Consider the following 20102-nt stretch of genomic DNA (forward strand, 5'->3'; position numbering starts at 1 on the left):
AACAATTAGGAGAGGAATAAGGAATGGAGCAGGGGCCTGCACTTTAATGTTTTCCAACACATACTCATTACATTTTTATTAGACTGCATTAGCTGTTTCCAACAACTGGTAAACTTGCAGATAGAAAAGCTATATTCTTTACTTCCTCTAACAACTGATAACAATGTAATAATGTGTCTGAGGTTTCTTTCACTAAGTAACTAATTCAAGTTACTTGCTATAATCACATGAACATATATACCATGCATGTGGGGGTGGGATGTGTCTGTGTACACATGTATAGTGTATATATGGTATGCATGTATATGTACATATTAGTGATTAATATTACTGTATATTGTTATGTATGTAAGGACTTTCCTTCACCAATGTTTCTCATATGTTTAGTCTTAAAACATTACTTACTTAGCGCTCTGGAATGATCAGGATTCCTAATACCTTTCATTTTTAATCTCTGTAATAACATGGCTGATGTGAGCTGTCGTACAAGATATACAGACATGGAGTAATTCTATAAAAAAGAAAATCTATTTTAAGGACAAGACAGTTTTTTAAAAACTTATATAAAATACAAATGGAAGAAACTCCAGACTCTACAGGTAACACTCAAATAACCCCCAAAAGAGAGTCAGCAACTGGGACAGGAACAACATCAACTAAGCATTGGGGAGCACTGGTTCTTCTCACTGTGATCACATCTCAGTCACTTGTCATTTTAAGACTTCCATGAATGGTGAATAGGTAGACAGTGCTGTCAGATCATGGTTTCTAACTTAGCAAAATGAGTAGCTTGGGGCCACCTGAGAACGTTCCCTCCCATGGCAACTAAAATTTTGTTTTTATTTACTTATGTAACAATGCTTGCTTTCATACTTTCATTTGAAAACGGTTCACACTGCATAAACCAAGTTCAATGACAGTGTTCTGCATTAACACTTCAAATTTAGAGTGCCAAAGTTCTAATTCTTTCAGAAGAGACTACCTGTTACACGACCTCAGGCAAATTACACCATAAAGCCCATATTAGCTTTTTCTGAAGAAAAGACGAACAAGTTAACTCCACTGTTAAGGAGCATTTTACTAAGAAAGGACAAATAAAACACAAAAACAAATTACAAAGATAAAAACCAGGAGCAGAAAGCTCCTATGTCTGATTCTAAACCTAAATATTATACCAAGAAACTGCTGCTAACTATTTATACAGGCCTGAGGGCTAAAATACTCTGCTCTGCCTCTTCACTGCATAATTCCACTCAATTTCACAATGGAGAAACCATTAAATAATTGCCAAACCAAATACTTCTAAATATTTTTGATGTTCTTTAAAGTATCCAAATTCCAACACCATTGCTTCAATTTTAGGTTCAGTGATCACCTTAATTAAAAGAGAAAGTATTTCCATTATACAACAAAACTAGGATGTCTGCAAATTTATTTAAAAATTTAAGTTATTTACAGATCTCTAATTATCTTTGTAGCTAAAATGAAACAAATAAAAACCTACAATAAATCGCTTCTCGGCCTTTTGGCTAAGATCAAGTGTAAAAACCTACAATAAACATAGAGCTCAATTTCTGGCCATGATACAGAAACATCACATTTTATTTCCATGAAATAGGAATACGACAGTTAATACTCAAAATGTTTCTACTGTCTATTGTATAAACAACGAACTCAATACAAACTGTCTGCTTTAGCCAATATCATAATTGATATCTTCATTTTGAGACTGAGCATCAGTAGAAAGTCATGCTCATCAACCTGAAGCAATTCTGATTATTTTATGACATGGTCTGGATCTTATCTGACCTACTAGTTGCTTATTTAAAGGTAAGAACAGATATCTGATTTTTAGTGCTTTTTCTTTTGTTTTTTGAGACAGGCCTTGGCTGGCCTGGAACTTGCTTTGCAAACCAGATCTGCCTGTCTCAGACTCTTTAGTGATGGGATTAAGAGTTTGCACCACCAAACCAGTCTAAGAAAAAGTTGAGGGGAGGAAAGGAGGGCTGGAGAGATGGTTCAGAGGTTAAGAGCATTGGGGGCTCTTTCAGATGACCTGGGTTCAATTCCCAGCACCCACATGACAGCTCACAACTGTCTGTAACTCCAGTTTCAGGGCATACAGGGGACTCAACACCCATGACAAAACACCAATGGAAAAAAAAAAAAGAAAAGCTTCTGAGGTTTTGGTTTTTTAGACAGGTTTCTTGAACTCACAGAGATCCACCTGCTGCTGTCTCCCAAGTACAAGGATTAAAGATGTACACCACCAACCAGCTAAGAACAGGTTATTAACAGATCATTTTTAAGTATGAGTACTGTTAACCATTTCCCACAAAGACCAATAAGCTGTTTTTTGATCTTCTTCATAAATACATTTTCAGGTTATAAAAATACTTCTTAGACACACACCAAGCTTAAATTAAACCACTATTTGAAGAAATATAAACATACATATATTTTCACTGTAAAATGAAAACCAAATTCATGAAATATTAAAGTTAATCTCCACATTATCATCACTGCATAGAAAAAAACTGCTTTTCAGAGGTTATAGTCGGAAAACAGAAGGAAATAACGTTCTTCAGTTTCAATGTGAAGCATCTCTCATCAGCCCACGTGTCTGAAAGCTTGGTCCCCAGGTGGGAGTGCTGCTTTGAGGCTGTGGAACCTTTAAGGGGTAAAGCTGAGATACAAAGCAAGGAGCTGCTTTTCCACCACACCATGGTGAACTCTATCAACTCCAACTATGAATCACAATACGCTTCTCTTCATTGAAGGTACTTTTATCAGGTATTTTACAGAGCAACAAGCAATCACTATACAAAGCTGGCATCCTTAAAAAAAAAAAAAAAAAAAAATTAACTCCCAACGAAGACACGCTTTCATCCTACCCAGGAAAACAATTCTTACCTTTCCAATTTCTGATGCCCAAGAAATAGAAATCTGATTTGGCACAGCTGAAGACAATCTAACTAAAGATGTAATATTCAAGGGACGTCCAGGGCGCTTCTGTTCAATCCCATTTTTAGGTGGTGGTGCATAGCCCTATAACAAAAAAATTAATTCTAAAGGTTCTGTATGACTTAACCATTTTCTTCAAGATACAAACAGGACCTTCCTTAATTTTTATTTTTTACATTATTTTTATTTTACCTTAGATACAAATATACCAGAAAAATAAAAACCCATATTCCACCATTTAAATTAATGTTGACATTATGGCATACTGGCTAATGAATCTTTTTACAGAAAACCAATCTATACAGATAAATTGATACCTCAATAATAGCTCATCTAAAGGGGGGCTGTCTCCTCCTGCCTTATATTCTGCTCTCCACCCAGCTATATCATATCCTGTTTTCGCCTCCCAAGCACTGGAATTAAAGGGGTGAGCCACCACCACTTAGCTCTGTTTCTCTTTTAGATTGATTCAATCTCATTTAGCCCAGGGTGGCCTTGAACTGCCTCTGTCTCCCGAGTGCTGGGATTAAAGGTGTGCACTACTATCTGGCCTCTATGGCTAACTATGGGACTAACTCTGCACTCTAATCTTTGATAAACTTTATTTGCTATAGTACAAAGTTATCACCACAGGTTTCAGCCATGTTGAATTATATACCTTACAAAGGATAAAATTCAGACTGGTACAAAAGCAGAGCTACAGAATATACCCAAGTAAAACAGATCTTGAGAACATCCTTCACTGTGTCTTGTCACGGCACAGGTGTTGGGTTCACAGAGTCCATGGAAAGAAGACTCAGAGACACCTTAAGAATGAATTTAGCATCTCGCGGCTGTAGGGAGATCCAGGCTCTAAGGACCAAAACACTTTTCCTTCACCCAAAGCATTACTATTGTCCTCTGTATTTACACTTTAGCCAGGTGATTTTCTTTTTTTTTTTAATATTTATTTTTTATTATGTATACAATATTCTGTCTGTATGTATGCCTGCAGGCCAGAAGAGGGCACCAGACTCCATTACAGATGGTTGTGAGCCACCATGTGGTTGCCGGGAATTGAACTCAGGACCTTTGGAAGAGCAGGCAATGCTCTTAACCTCTGAGCCATCTCTCCAGCCCTAGCCAGGTGATTTTCATATGCTCAAAATAACCTGGCAAGCTTCCACAGGGAAAATGCCAAGTGTAAATTCTCAATAAAGGAAGGTACCACGGTCTTCCAGGTTTCCGTTCCCAACCAACTTCTGCATAGGCTTTGTATCCTTGGGAACTTTCTCAGACAAGATTCTCAATAGAGCACCAAGAGAAATAAAAATGTATCAAAAGATAGATTAGGGCTAGGTGTTAGCACTCTGGAGCCAGAACAAAGCTGTTGGCTCAATCAACAGTATTGCCTCATTCTCTCCAGTGTGCATAAGGCTCAGCTTTTATTTCTTTAATCATTTCTAAAATGTGGCATCTGTAGAGCCAAGAAGAATCTGAGGCAAGTGCTGAAATCTGGAACTGGAGTTCCAGGCCATTCAATGTGACTTGCCCTATCTGAAAACTGAAAACTAAACCCAGGTCTTCTGCAAGAGCATCAAGAGTTCTTAATCACTGAGTCATCTCTCTAGTTTTTGGGTTTGGACTTTTGGATACAAAATTTCATAGGGAATGTTGTGTCCTTTTATGGTACCACATCATGAAGCAAATGAAAGCTACTTGCCCCATTTTCAATGATTCATCAACCCAAGAACTTTAATCTGCACAATAAGATTTACCATCAAGGGGGAAATTTCTCCCTCAAGCTGCTTTTACCCAGGTGTTTATATTATAACTGCAACAGGAAAAGAAACTCAGACTGTTGGTGAGTTCCAGGCTAAGCAAGAGACTTTGTCTCTAAAAATTAAATGGAGAATAGAGGAAAACATCCCAATATCAACCTTGGGCACATGCACACCCACACAGAAATTTAAAAATTAAACATGTAGCCAGTACAGTAGATAAACACTTGCTGTACAAGTATGAAGACCAGAGTTCTGGTCCCTGGAACACAGGAAAAAAACAGGCTGGCATGGCAGCCTCCTAGGATCACAACACTCAAGAGGAGAGACAAGATTCCCGGAGCAAACTGGCAGGAATTGGTAGCTCTGGATTCAGTTAGATGCCCTGCCTCCAAACATAAAGTGAAGAGTGATCAAATAAGACACCAAACATGAACTTCAGGCCTCTACATGCATGTACATACATCAGTCTGAACACATGTCAACATCTGAACATAAAATACTACATACTTGCACATAACATATACATTTAAAGAAAAAAAATGAAATATCTTGAAGTGGGTAAAATAAAGGTGCTTTTATTACTTGATATGTGGGAGTTCGAGGACACAATACTATCAAAGCAATTAATATTTCTTATTCCATTTACTTTGTGCATGCAATATAGCAGCATCTGCAATGGGTCTACAATGACTGGATATTGTAATAGAGACACATATGTAAGGACTTATGCTAGGTCATAGACAAGTTATGTTCAAATTTACCATGGAAAATTCCATAATCCTATCAAGATTATCCCTGCAGGATCTGTTTTCAGCAAATTGAGATCAAGGCAAGAACAAGTCACAAATCTTTTGTGCCCTATTAATGCCTTTTACAATAAGGTTAAGGTCCCACAAGCTACAGAGCTCAATTCAACCCCCAAAGATCCAATGCATCTTTGAGGCTGTAGTATGCTTACAGGATTTCATGAACCTCAGAACCCTGCCAAGTACAAATGACCAGTAATTGGGGAGCAACAGGTATTTTGAGCAGTTTTTCATCAGCTCCATGTGAGCTTGTCATCTGTTCCCTAAGATTTCTCACATATGGTGACACACATCTGTAATACTAGAGCTCAGAAGACAGGCAGGTAAATTATAACTAGGACAGCCTAGTTCACATACCACGTGTCAGGCCAATCAGGTCTCAAAATAACAAGAAAGAAACTTTCATGAAGCATGTGGAGTTGATGCAAAATGCCAAGCATCTGTTGCTTTCCCTCTTTGAAATGTGTTTGTCTTTCTCCCAGTACTCACATTCTTCCTGATAGTATCCCTGGCTCAAGGGTGAGTGTCAGACTCTTCAGACAAAGGGTGCTGTATATAGAACTGCTATCTCTACAAACAGCCTAACGTAAGGACTTAACAGTCGTTGGTGTTTTAGGGCAGACACCAACATTGTCTTAACAATGTCACAGGAATACTCCAAATATCTCATTTATTTTGTCTCAAATGTCTAGAAGAGTAACAGAGACCTGTCATAGTGAAGTTACAGACCTCATCCATTTAAATACTAAGCCAAAGCATGGTACTGACTGGGTCATTCAGAGTTTTGTGAAACTCACACAGATACACTGCACAGCCATCACAGTTACTATAAACTTACACAGATACACTGCACAGCCATCACAGTTACTATAAACTTACACAGATACACTGCACAGCCATCACAGTTACTATAAACTTACACAGATACACTGCACAGCCATCACAGTTACTATAAACTCACACAGATACACTGCACAGCCATCACAGTTACTATAAAAATGCCACAAGTTTAGGAAGATCTGATACACTGCAAACAAACTCCATCAATGGCAGTCATATCACACTAGATAGGATGAGACTGAGTCTATAAACACGCAAAAAGGCTCCACAGTTTTATCTTTCTTCAAGGATAGTAAAAGAACTAAACAACGAAGAGTCCAGCAATCTTAGCACATACTAAGAAGTAAAAAGTAAATGTAGAGGGAAAAAAAATCACATAAAGTATGCACAGAGTCGTCTTATGATTTGTGATTTTGCCAGGCTTCCTTTTTTCAAACATCCAACCACCCAACTGGTCATCCTTCAGCTCAAAGTAGAGGTGCTTCCTCCCCTGATTCAGATGTTTGTGTAATACACTCAGAAAAAGACAACTCTTCTGACTGTTAATGCTGAAGTCAGAAATCCAAGAGGCAAAACGTCCCATTGGGTTTTCGAGTCTCACAATGTATCCCAGACAAGCCTTGAACCTTAGACCCTTCTGCCTCAGGCTTCCACATGACGGGATTCCAGGTGTGTTGCCATGTCTAACTCAAATGGCTTTTGAGCATGTACAGATCATGTAAGGTAAGCAATCCTCCCAGACCATGTGGACCCAGATCCTTTAATTTCCCCTTTTGTCCTCAAAGGACTGCCTCAGGCTTCAGTCTCTCAAAGATCTTCTACAAGAGTCAGTTACTGGTACAGCAGTGCTTAAGCTCTGTAAAATTCATTGAGTAGGCCAATAAATGTATTTGTCAGGTAAAGGAGCTTGCCATATAAGACTGGTGATCAGAGTTCAATCTCTAGAACCCATATAAAGATGGAGGGAAATTAGTCAAAACTGTCATCTGACATCTACATGTTCACCACGGCTCTCCTATGCAAGCACATGCACGTGCGCACGCGCACACACACACACACATAAAATTCAAGGGACAAGTCATTTTTCAGGTGCCATAGCAATGAATAAGACAAATGACACACTTAGCAACTATGGAAGGTTGGTTTTCTTGGGGGTAGAGGGTAGCTTAGGTCATGAACAGTAATAAGCACTTGGTTCCTGGAGAACCGAGATTTCCGGACTGCACTGTATGACTTGCTCAGCTACTCAAAGAAATTACTCACATAGTCATTCAAAGTCAAGTCTCAAGCCTACCAGGGATGTCACATAGCTTCCTTGTCTCTAATAGCTGCTTTTGCTGAAAAGACAACTTGGAATAGCAGTGGAGTCACGGAGCATTTCCATGACAACAAATGTACACCTCTGCTTTGTAGTGCTCAATAATTAGGCATCCCCCCACCCCACTACTGAATAACAGTACCGGTAGCATTCTGCATACCATTCCAATTTAGTGATGTATTCCAGCCCACAGTGGGAAATAATCATAGTACAGTTCAACAACTGAAGAGTTATTTTAAGACCCAAGGATTTGAACATTCCAGTAATCTCAGCCAGAAACATGCTATCCAAGTTCCCACTATATATATATTCCAGAAGTTGCTTCATTGTTAGACAACAAGCCGCCAATCAATTATTCATTCCCTGGGATCTGAAGCATGATTCCTTGGGATCATCAAGGCCAAGCTTAGAATCCTGGATTCTGTTGCTATTTCTGCTTTCCTTGATAGACTCTACAGGCCAAACCCAGCTAATCCAGAAATTCACTACAGCATGTTTTTGTATGCTCAAGTGCCCAAGTTCAGCAGTTAGATATGACCCGAGCCAGTCAAAACTTGCTTGAATTCTAGAACATTTCAGGCTTATCCTTTTTAATCTTCCTTAGGCCCCAAATCAGCCATTTATTTATCCAAGAAGTTATAAGCATGTCTCTAAAGGTGGCTAGAAATATTAATTAGTACCAAGTTGTCACTGTTCCCACCCTTGCCAGTGTTTACACTAAACTTACATAAAAATCTGGTGAACTGAAAAGCAACTTACAGGCAAAGGAAAGAGTTTCCCATTTACTTTTATACACAAACTATTGGGATAGTTATCTTCTTGAGGGCAACTGGTCTCTGCCAAGCAAAGTCTGTATTTAAAAAAAACATAAATAAAAAATTGTTAGGGAACCAAAACATGCTTACATGTTTAAAATTCCAATGCACACAGCGATTAGGAAAATATCAAACTCACCGAAGCTGAACTTGGACTGTATAATCTCTCCTGCCACCTGGCAAAAAATCCCTATTGGCAAGAAAAAAAAAAGAAAGGGAAAAAAAAGAGGTTAAGAAAGAACAATAAAATTTCACAGACCAAGGGCTGAAGACATGACTCAGTAGGTAATGGTTCAGATCCCAAGCACCCTGTTAAAGCTGGGGTGTTGTTTCAACAGTGAGCAACTATACCCATCCTATCCTAACCCTTCACAGGGGGCAGGATTTATGGAGACAGGATAATCCCTGAGACTTGCTGCCCAGCCAGTATAACTAGAATAACAAGTTCCAGGCTCACAGAGAGACCCTGGCTCAACGAACAAGGTAGAGACAGCAGAGGAAGAAAACCAACACTGACCTCCGGCAACCACACAGATTGTCATGAGTGAGTTCACGGGTGATCATGTACACACACACACAAATTTTTTTAAAAGAAAAACTTCAAAATGACACTAACCAAACAAACAAAAACAATGCAATAATTATAACTCCTACTTATCATTCTTCACATCAGTTTTGAGTTATATTTTCAGTTCATGGGAACTTTGGTGATACAATATTTGCTTTAATACATAACAAATTTAGCCTGAAAAAAACATTCTAGGTTCTGGAGAAATTTACTGAATTAATCTACATGCTTAGCGTTCTTCACCTTGATTGAACATTCTAACCATCTGGAGACTTTTTGTACACTACAGTTTCATTCATCAGGTAATTCTTATTGCCTTGAGTATATTATACCTTTTAGAGCTACACAGGTGATTCTAACATAGAACTAAAAATGATGCCTACAGTTTCAAAATGATAATAAGGGTAATTTCATAACCATGTATCAAACCACAAACACAGAATCTTTTATTATTTCTGGAATATTTAGTATCAGAATGGAGTCTACACTGAAGATGAACTGTTATTTTTAGGAAACGATTAAACATGCAGAATATCAGGTCTTATCTCAGACCTATACAATTAGAATCTGCATTTTCACAAGATCTCCATGGGCTGGAGAGATGGCTCCATGGTTAAGAGCACACACTGCTTTTCCAGACACCCAGATTCAATTCCCGGCATCCATATCAGATGGCCCACAACCACCTAAAGCCCAACTCCAGAGACTTCCAACTCCTCTGGCCTACGTCGGCACCTACACACACATACTTATAATCAAGAAAAAGAAGAAAACAAAACAAGATCTCCAGGTGACATGTATGCACATTACAATTCAGGAAGTATCTTTCCTTGCTGGATTTCTTAGGGTTACTGTTGCTGTGATGAAACATGACGACCAAAAGCGATTTGGGGAGGAAGGGGTTTATTTGGTTTATATTCCTGACCCATAGTCCATAGAGGAAAGTCAAGGCAGAAACCAAAACTGGGCAGGAACCTTCAGGCAGGAGCTGATGTGATGCAGAGACCATGGAACAGTGTCATTAATTAAGAAAATGCCTTACACTCTTACCTACAACCCAACCTTATGGCGGTATTTTCTCAATTAAAGTTCCCTCCTCTCGGATGACTCTACCTTGCGTAGAAAAACTAGCCAACACACATGGTAGTATATGCCTGAAATCCCAGCACAGAGGTATGAAGATCAGAAATCTAAAGTTATCCTTAGCTAACCATCAGCTTTGGGTCAGCCTGGGCCTATATGACACCCTGTCTCAAAAGAACACTTTTTAAATTCAATATATAAAATCTGATAAAAATGAAGTATCACTCTTAACCATTGTTCTACATGTTGGATTGTATCATAAAAAATATTAGAGTAGTCCTTTAGCCTTCACCTTGCTCGCTATTTTTTATTCTGTAGTTCCCTGGAAGGCACAGCAGTAACTACTTAAACTCTCTAATCCCAAATTTTCTGACCTGGGGCAAATGAGTCAACCTTTCTATATTCAATGTCTTTACATTTAAAGACAGAAAATGACTACATCACTTCATCAAGTTACTGTGATGACTCAAACATAGTCATTCAAATAAATGCCTGGGCTTAAGGTGGGCACAGGAGTGTAAGGAGCTATCTCCTGTTCCTGCTGCTTCCCTTTCTTCCGGTGGCCTACATCTTCCTCAAGCATTTCTTCAAAATATTCCAATATTCTATATATTACTGACCCCTTCTAAGCAATTCTTGATTAAATCATTCAAATATTCCACTTACTCAAGTCAAACAATTCAGTCTTGGACCTGAAGATTCAAAGGCAAATGAAACAGTTATCCTTAAAGATGCATGCTAGTAGATACAACCAAAATAAAATGTGACAATTACTACAGTAAAAAGGGAAATCTGATTTGTCTTAAAAGATCAAGCTACATGCCACAACCAAATTAGAACACATGACTGTACAAGAATAATTCTCTTTCTGTTTAGTGCTTCCAAGCATGAGGGGATTCTCAATCAGAGACAGACTGATGGGAACTTTGTGAGGTTGGGAGCACATGAAAAAGAAATGCCAAGAGGCGATTGCAGAAAGGCACAAAATGCACAGTGCTAGAGGAGAGGAGAGAAGACTGGAAGCCATGCTCCAGCCAAGAGAGGGAGGGCACAGAAAACAGGTGAGAGGAGCTGCAAATGACAAAATATAAAGAAGTCCTGCAACACAGGTTTTTAAACACCAAAGGGAAGGAAAAACAACAGATTTTTTTTTTTTTGATTACATGGTTACTGGGGGCTGGAGAGATAGCTTAAGTAGCTTGCAACAACTTACAACTGTGCACATGCAGGCACACACACACACATACTAACTCAGTAAAGCTTCCTAAGACACAAAGATTAACAGTGATCGTGTCTCCTCACAGCAACTCATCTGCCATGACTAAATTAGTGTTTTTAATATAACACCTTGCAGTGCCAATGGAAATTTTATTTAAATAATTCAGTTCATTAACAAGACTGCAATCTGCCATTAATCCCAACATTTAAGAGGCAGAGACAGGTAGATTTCTGTGAGTTCAAGGTCAGTCTGGTCTACAGAGTGAGTTCCACAACAGCTAGGGCTACATGGAGAAACTATGACTCAAAAAACAAAACAAACAAGACCTCAACCAGATGTGAAAAAGTGATTATGTCATCTCATATCTCGCCTTGTCCCCAGCAATCACTCAGTGCAGACCTTAAGCAAAGATTTATCACTAGATAGATGTTAATGATACATTTTTTATAAAATGTACTTTTTTCTTTGTTGGCTTAGTAATATCTCAAAACTATTACAAACCAGTTTATTTATGTAAACATTACCCTGTGAAACCTCAAACTTTATAGATTATAAAATCTTGAGGTTTTTTTAAGAAATATAATTTTGTCAGGTGGTGGTGGCACATGCCTTTAATCCCACTTGGGAAGCAGATGCAGGTAAATCTTTATGAGTTTGAGGCCAGCCTAGTCTATAGAGTTCTCAGACAGCCAGAACAAACCCTGTCTTGAAAAACCAAAAAACCAAACAAAAAACATTATGTAATTTTAATTAAAACACTATGATTAATCATCAAATCTACACACTTTCAAATGTTAGGTGGATATAATCACTTAGAAGCTCCACAATGCATACTTACATAATAAAAACTGAAATATCTGTCTATAAATACATATATGTTAAGCACAGAATTTCCCAAAGTTACTTGCTACAGTATCTTTTCTCTTTTTTTAAAACAAAACTCATGCTAACATCTCAAAAACATTCTTAAGGAAGAGGTCAAAAAAGACCTCTCATTTGATTTCAAATTTTCCCTCTACTTTTCCATATGGCCCCAGGACATAATTTAACCTGCCAACCCTCAGTTCTCTAATGCTCAGTCTTGTAAGAAGGCTTTTGGTGGCTGCTAGTGCTGCCCTGCAATAGAGCACTTGCTTAGCCACCTCTGAGGTTCCCTAGTGCCACAAGGAAAAGAAAAAGGCCATGAATAATGTATTAACAGCAAAAACAACTGTCTACTTTTCTCACCCTTTTAGAAAAGGTTGTTTTTCTGAGTATTTTGCCAGCACTTATGTAGTGTACTACTTGTATGCTTGTAAAGTACCAGAACCCTGGAACTGGAATTACAGTTGGTTGCGAACCTGGTGAGAGTTACGAACTAAACCTGGGTTCTCTGCAAGAGCAGCAAGCTCTAAACCATTGTGCATTTCCCGAGGACCTGCAAAATGACTCCCTCTTTAGTTGGAAATGATCATACTACAGACTTCCCTTCTCTTTCCCTTTTATCTCTTAAGTGCACTTTTGCCGAGAAAAAGTTTCTTTTCACCTAAATTAAATGCCACAGGACCTCTTTTTCTCCATCCAAAACTGACAAGATTAACAACAGTATTTCTCCTGATTGGGGGTATTTAATATTTAGGCCAGGGAGGGTGACTGCACAGCTAGTTTTTCCCTGAACTATTCTGGGTTTTGTGGTTTTACTGGTTTGTGGTCTTAGGGTTTCTATTGTGCTGATAAACACCATGACCCTAACAATCTGAAGAGGAAAGGGTTTATTTCAGCATATAACTTTTTTTTTCTCACATCGGATGGGTAATGTGCCCACTTCGTAACAAGATTTAATGGGCGGCATGCTCATGAACCATGAAAGGATCCAGCAGGGAATGAACTCATCAGGGCAGGAACCTGGAGGCAGGCGGTGATGCAGAGGCCAGAGAGAAGTGCTGTTTATTCAGCTTGCTTTCTCACAGTACCTACAAACTACACCCAGGGGTGGCACCATCCAGAGAAATGGCTGTCCTGAATCAATCAGCAATCAAGACAATGCATTCCAGGTGTGGTGGTTTGAATGCTTGGTCACCAGTTAGAGGAACTATTTGGGAAGGATTAGGAAGTGCAGTGCTGTCAGAGTGGGTGTGGCCTTGTTGGAGAAGGTGTGTCACAAGGGGTGACCTTAGAGATTTCAAGACCCTGTGTCTGTGTCTGTCTCCCTCTTCCTATCTTCCTCCTCCAATCTCTCTGCCTACAAATCAGGCTACCAGTTTCTGCTCCAGTGACTACATGCTTCCCGCCATGATGATCACTATGATCACTGACTAAACCTCTGAAACATAAACAAGACCCTTTTAAAGCTGGCTTAGTCATGCTGTTTCACCACAGAAACCCTTAGGCCAATCTAGTGGGACTTTTGAGTTCCCTCTTCCAAAATGACTCTAGCCTGTGTCAAGTTGACATAAACCTGGCCAGTACTTTTCTTTTTAAGACAAAGTGTCAGTATGTGGATCAGGTTGGCCTTCAACTCACAGAGATCTGTCTCCTGAGTGCTGGGATTAAAGACAAGTGCCACCATGCCCAATTCAGCTTTTGTTCTTAACCAAGAATCATTAATGTTATTCACATTTAGTCTCAAAAATGTTTGTCTAGTTACTTTATCTTTGGGCTATTATCAAGTTCATTTTTACTCTGAAAGAGAATCTCCAGTAGCCAAAGTTGGCCTTGAATTTCTGATCTTCTTGCCTCTACCTCTGGAGAACTAGGCTCACAGGTGTGCACCACCATGCCCAATTTTCACAAGATCTTTTATTATGCTGCCCTATTTGTAATAAAATTTCCTTTTGAAATATTGAAGGTGATAGGAGCCTTTGACCAGCACACAGAAGTTCCAGGGTTTGTTTCTAAGCACCAGAAATACAAATAAAACAAAAAAATATACTGGCATATGTGACTAAAAGATGCTTGAGGTTTAATTCAAAGGTTACAACATTTTCTAATATACAATATCTACTACTTGACTAATCTTTGTCAAACTATACTCATATTAGTTAAGAAATAGTCCAATTGGGACTGGCAACATGGCTCAGTGGCAAAGGCACTCAATGCTAAGCCTAACGATCTGAGTTCAGTTCCTGAAGCCACATAACAGAAGAGAACTAATTTGAATTCTTGATATTCTGACATCACACATGTACCATGGCATTTGCCACATACACACACACACACACAAATAAATGTACAAAAAAAGTTTTTTTTAAAAAAAGTAATAGTCAACCTTTATAGACTGAAATGTGAGCCCCCAAAGTTTATACATGGAAGTCTTCACTCACAATATGACTGTATTTGTAATTGTCATTATCGACGTAATTAAAATTCTTAAAAGAACCCTTAAGGTAACAGACATGGTATCATGACACTGTCATGTTGCATAGTGGCATGCATTACAACAGAAAAAAATTCATGTGTGACACAGGAAAATGTATAAGCCCCAAGGAAAGGCTTTTGGAGTAACAAAACATCAATACCTCAATCTTGGAATAAACTTCTATTTAACTCACCCAGTTATTAAGATAACTCTAGAAGATACACACATAACCTTTGAGAGAAAATGTATTTAAAATATTCCTCTTACCTTGATATGCATATTTCTCTAACTTGCTGAGGTGTCAAAGCAAAAATAAAAAACTTCTCTTGAAACCGTTGAATACTGCTTTGAACTGAGGAGGGAAAAAAAATTATTAGCAAATAAGCACCTGAAATAACCAGGAACTTGAGAAAGTGTTGGCTAAATCCTGGAATGTTCAAGGTTAAATTTAATACTCTAAACTTCAGTATTTGTGAAATTGCATTCATATTTAATTCTAAGTAGTTATCCAAATGAGCTTACTTTTAAATACTTAATCATTCAGTATTCTAAAACATTAACTATATTGTGATGTCAAAAATACAATAAAATCATTCAAGATGACATTTCATTCCAGACTATCTCATGAGAGTCAGAAAAACTCTCTCCCAGTAATGCAATACAAAAAACTGATGTTTTGAGTAATTTCTTTGTTGTTTCCTATTTCAGTACTTTATATTTAATTACTCACAACAAACAAAAGAAAATCCAAATTTTCAGAACTTTAGGTAAATAGCAATTATTGCTTATAAAAGATAACCTTATAAATTGCTTATAAAAAAGAATTGCATGGCAAAGTCAAACTGTTAAACTACATTATTAAAAGCTAAAATTTACTGATAAGTTCACGAAGAACTGTAACATGTCAATACTGCTGAATTAATTATTCACTGATGTTCTTTTTTTTTTAAATATTTATTTATTTATTTATTTATTTATTTATTTATTTATTCTGTATACAGTATTCTGTCTGTGTGTATGCCTGAAGGCCAGAAGAGGGCACCAGACCCCATTACAGATGGTTGTGAGCCACCATGTGGTTGCGAGCCACCATGTGGTTGCTGGGAATTGAACTCAGGACCTTTGGAAGAGCAGGCAGTGCTCTTAACCTCTGAGCCATCTCTCCAGCCCCTGTTCACTGATGTTCTAATGTTCATTATAGGCACAGAGGCACATGGCTGTAATCTTAACACTCACGAGGCTGAGGCAAGGGGATCCTGAGTTCACAGCCACCTTGGACCATATACTGAGTTCAATGCTACAGAGGCCCTGTCCAAAAATAAATAAATAAATAACAGAGCCCACTGACACATAGGAAGGGGGAATTGACCATAAAATACTGCAGCATCACCCAAGAGAAAGCAAAAGTAACTTCTGTATGTTAGTGTTATAACTATCCCAGATCATGAACAAGGTGACAACTAAAATGTCTAAGGTCAAAAGGCCCTCCTTGTCAGTCATACCAAACCAAGAAAAATACTAACTTATTGAGTAAAAAGCATGCACACCTTATTGCAGAATTTATGCTTCTTAGAAATATAATAATGCTAATTCATATTTTCTCAGACTATCTCTAAAATGAGGAAAGAGAGGGGCTGTTTAAACATTACATGTGAAGCAGCTTTACATTACACGATATAATTACAGGACATAAAACAAAGTAAGAGCATCCGCTTCCTCAGTTCCTTCTTGCTCTTCTGTCCCTTCTGTATGGTTTTCCCTTTTCCTCTGTTAATTGTTAAGTTCATCCATGACCTCTTAACTATCAAATCTAATACAATAACCCATATTATGATATTGCAAGTGACCACAAAGTGTTTAGAGGCTAAAAAAAGGATTGCTTAGTACACACAAGGCCCTAAGCCTAATCACTATCACAAAGTGAACCAAGTAAACACATACAGTGTTTTCCATCTTACTTAATAGTATAAGCACTGGGTTTCTCTAGTCATAAATCTGAAAACATATAACACAAGTGCAGAGTGCCCAAAAAACAACAAAGTAAAAATGAGGTGTGTGCAGCACACATGCAAACACACACACACGACATAAAAGTTTAAATCTTTCTCAATTAATATGAGAACACTTTTTTTTTTTACTTTTTATGACTGTTTTATAAACCAAATGTGAAACATATGTGAAGGTGTATAGTTCTGGTAATCTGTATTAAGTCCTTGAGAGGGAGAAGGGGAGGGGAGAGAAAGAGGGGAGGGAGGGAGGGAGGGAGGGAGGGAGGGAGGGAGGGAGGGAGGGAGGGAGGGAGGGAGGGAGGGAGGGAGGGAGGGAGGGAAGGAAAATAAAGGATCTGTCAAGAGTGTACGGTACTTAAGAGTGCTCGATGTTCTTACAGAGGACCAAAGTTAGACTTTTAACATCCACATCAGTTCCAAAAGGTCCAAGACCTCCTTCTCACTTTGAGGATACCGCATGCACTCAAAAAAAGTAAAATTTGGGCCAGTTGGTAAACACCTTTAATACTCAAAGGCAGAGACAAACAGAACTCTGTGAGTTCAAGGCCAGCCTGATATACATGATGACTACCAAGTTAGCCAGGGCTACATTGTGAGACCCTTGTCTCAAAATAAGTAAGTGAATAAATGAAATATTTCAATGAAAAAAGCTATTGTCTGTTATATGCATTTTGCCACCTACTTGATAATAATGACTCTGGCTTGGTAAAATATTTATAGATAAAAAATTAACATCTTAACATACCTTGTTAAATATTCTAAATAAAATATAAAGTCTGTTAAGCCATCCAGTCCATTCTCTGGAGTATTATATTGACATATTGTATTAAGCTGGCTTGTATTTTGGTCAAGACTGCTCTCTAGAAGTTGTACTCAGGTTGGGAGTGGTTTGTAAAGAGGTGTAATAATTAGTTTCATTAGGGGCTGAAGAGATGACTATCAGTTAAGAGCACTAGTTGGTCTTCCAAAGGACGGGGTTTAATTCCCAGCATCTACATAGAGGTTCAACAATCTGTAACTCCAATTCCAGGGGATCCAATGGCCTCTTCTAGCCACCATGAGCAACAGGTATGCATATGGTACACGGACATAAAACTTTAAAAAAAATTTAAAGTCTGATAGGTAGATTTGTGGCTCAGTTTAGGCTAACCTGAAATAGTGAGTGAGCTAATGTATTATATCATCTAAGACTGTGCTTGGCTTCCATCCCCATCAATCACTGCACCTGTCATCAAAGATCAGTCTTTTGTTCTTTATTAGATTGTATCTCTGAATCAAAAGTAAATGGATGTTAGAAAGCAGACATGGGGAGGTCCTCCTAAAATTCAACAATGAAAATAAAAGTAGCCCAATTCAAAACTAGGCAAAGAATTTGAAAAAACTTTTCTCCAAACAATGTACCAAATAGCTAATAATCACATGAAAAGTTCTCAATTACTACTCCTAATTAGAGAAATCCAAGTGAAAACTTTAATTCTATGCTACTTTATATCCATTGTGTTGGCTACTATCCAAAATAAAGCACTCCTCCCAAAAACCAGAACATTTTGGCAAGGGTGTGGAGAAGATTCTCACGCAAATCTGAGTTCACAGCAGAGCAATAAAGTGAACTTGTTGTGGAAAACAGTACCGTAGTTGCCTAAAAATTAAAAACAACCATATGATATAACAATCCTACTTTTGGATAGAGATACTTATAGTCATGTTAATGAAAGTATTATTATTCATAACAGCTAAACTGTGAAAGCAACCCCATGTTCAGACAGACAAGTGGACAAGAAAAAGGCAGTATTATATAGTGTTTTGCAGCTTTAAGTGCTAAGGACAAGCATGGAGGACATTATATTAACTGTGAAATAAGTCAAGTAGCAAAAAGCCATACTGTATTATCTCACTTACATGAGGTACTTAACATAGTAAAAATCAGATAAGAGCGCAGAAATGTGGCTGTCAGAAGCTGGAGGAGAAGAAATGGAGAATGACAGCTCTATGGGCTCAGAGATTCAGTTTCACAAGGTGAAAGGAAATAGAGACGGAATGCTGATGAGCCACACAAGAACACACTCTGAAAGCCGGGTGGTTGTGGCTAAGCCTTTAATCCCAGTACTTGCGAGGCAGAGGCAGGCGGATTTCTGTGAGTTCGAGGCCAGCCTGGTCTACAAGAGTTAGGTCCAAGACAATAGGTACAGCAAAAGTCCTGTCACGAAAAAACAGCTGAGGGAAAAAAAAACAAAGCATTGCTTGAAATAAAAGGTGATATTAAAGTTCAAAAGTTTATAAAGATGCACAAAGGCTAATATTTACATACAATGGTAACTGGAGAAAATAAGGCCATTATATTATCAAATGCTATCAAAATATCTCCAGCTGAGCATAGTAGCACATCCCTTTATCCCCAGCACAGAGGCAGCAGTAGGTGAAATTCTATGGCCTTGAATTCTAGAACAGTCAACACTACATTGAGAGACCCTGTTTCAAAAAAACAAAACTTGGAATGCCCAATATAAGTTTATTTTATTAAGTTTATTAAATAGAAAAAAAAAATACTTTCTGGACAGATGTTGGTGGCATAAGCCTTTAATCCCAGCACTCAAGAGGCAAAAACAGGTGCATCTCTGTGAGTTCAAGGCCACCCTGGGCAGAGAAACAGAGGCAGGTGGTGGTGACTCACACCATTGATACCAACACTTGGGAGTCACACACCTAAAGGCACTAGGAAGGTAGAGACAAGAAGGAATACGGTTGGGAGGCGAGAGGAAAACGGAAGGAGACAGGAGCTCAGGGCATTCAGTCTGAGGATTCGTGGAGACAGAATTTTGCCTCCCTTCAGTTTGAGAATTCAGTAGAGGTAAAAAGTCTAATGAATGGTTCCTTTACTTCTCTGACCTTTCAGTATTTACCTTAATTGACTCCAGGTTTTTATTAAGACCAATTAGAACTAGTGTTACAGGCATGTGCCACTCACTGTATTCAGCTTTCTGTTATAGTATTTTATGTTTGTTTCTATTGTATATGCACACAACGAACACTTGAAGAGGTCAGCTGATAACTTGAAAGAACCAATTCTCTCCATCGTGTGGATTATAGATATCAAACTTGTGTCTTAAGGTTTGGCAATAAGTGTCTTTGATCCACTGAGGCATATTGCTTTCCCTCTAACAATAATTTTCAAAATAAAAAGTTTAAAGAAGCAAGTTTTCATATAAAAATTTCAAGGATATGTATTTTTTGTGGTGTTGGACATTATTATTACATATATCTGTATGTGTTCACACACATACACACAAACAATCAGAAAATAACTTGTGCTAGTCAGACATCTATTATGTGGGTTCTAGGCATCCAGGTTCAGGTTATGAGGTTCCACAGCAAACACCTTT

General features: G+C 38.2%; 1 protein-coding gene across 7 annotated transcripts in view; it reads right to left on the reverse strand.

Annotated features, from left to right (window-relative positions):
• Nucleotides 1–20102, reverse strand: part of Pias2 (protein inhibitor of activated STAT 2) — an 80342-nt gene that overhangs the window by 26126 nt on the left and 34114 nt on the right. For all 7 annotated transcript variants that reach the window (XM_057789199.1, XM_057789197.1, XM_057789194.1 and 4 more), the window contains 5 exons: nt 14981–15065; nt 8646–8696; nt 8451–8541; nt 2914–3048; nt 406–511 (listed from right to left, as the gene is read on the reverse strand). In XM_057789199.1, the coding sequence (XP_057645182.1) occupies nt 406–511; nt 2914–3048; nt 8451–8541; nt 8646–8696; nt 14981–15065 (468 nt within the window). The remainder of the gene's footprint in view (nt 1–405; nt 512–2913; nt 3049–8450; nt 8542–8645; nt 8697–14980; nt 15066–20102) is intronic.

Source organism: Chionomys nivalis, chromosome 14 (assembly GCF_950005125.1).
Source record: "Chionomys nivalis chromosome 14, mChiNiv1.1, whole genome shotgun sequence".
Classification (NCBI taxonomy): domain Eukaryota; kingdom Metazoa; phylum Chordata; class Mammalia; order Rodentia; family Cricetidae; genus Chionomys; species Chionomys nivalis.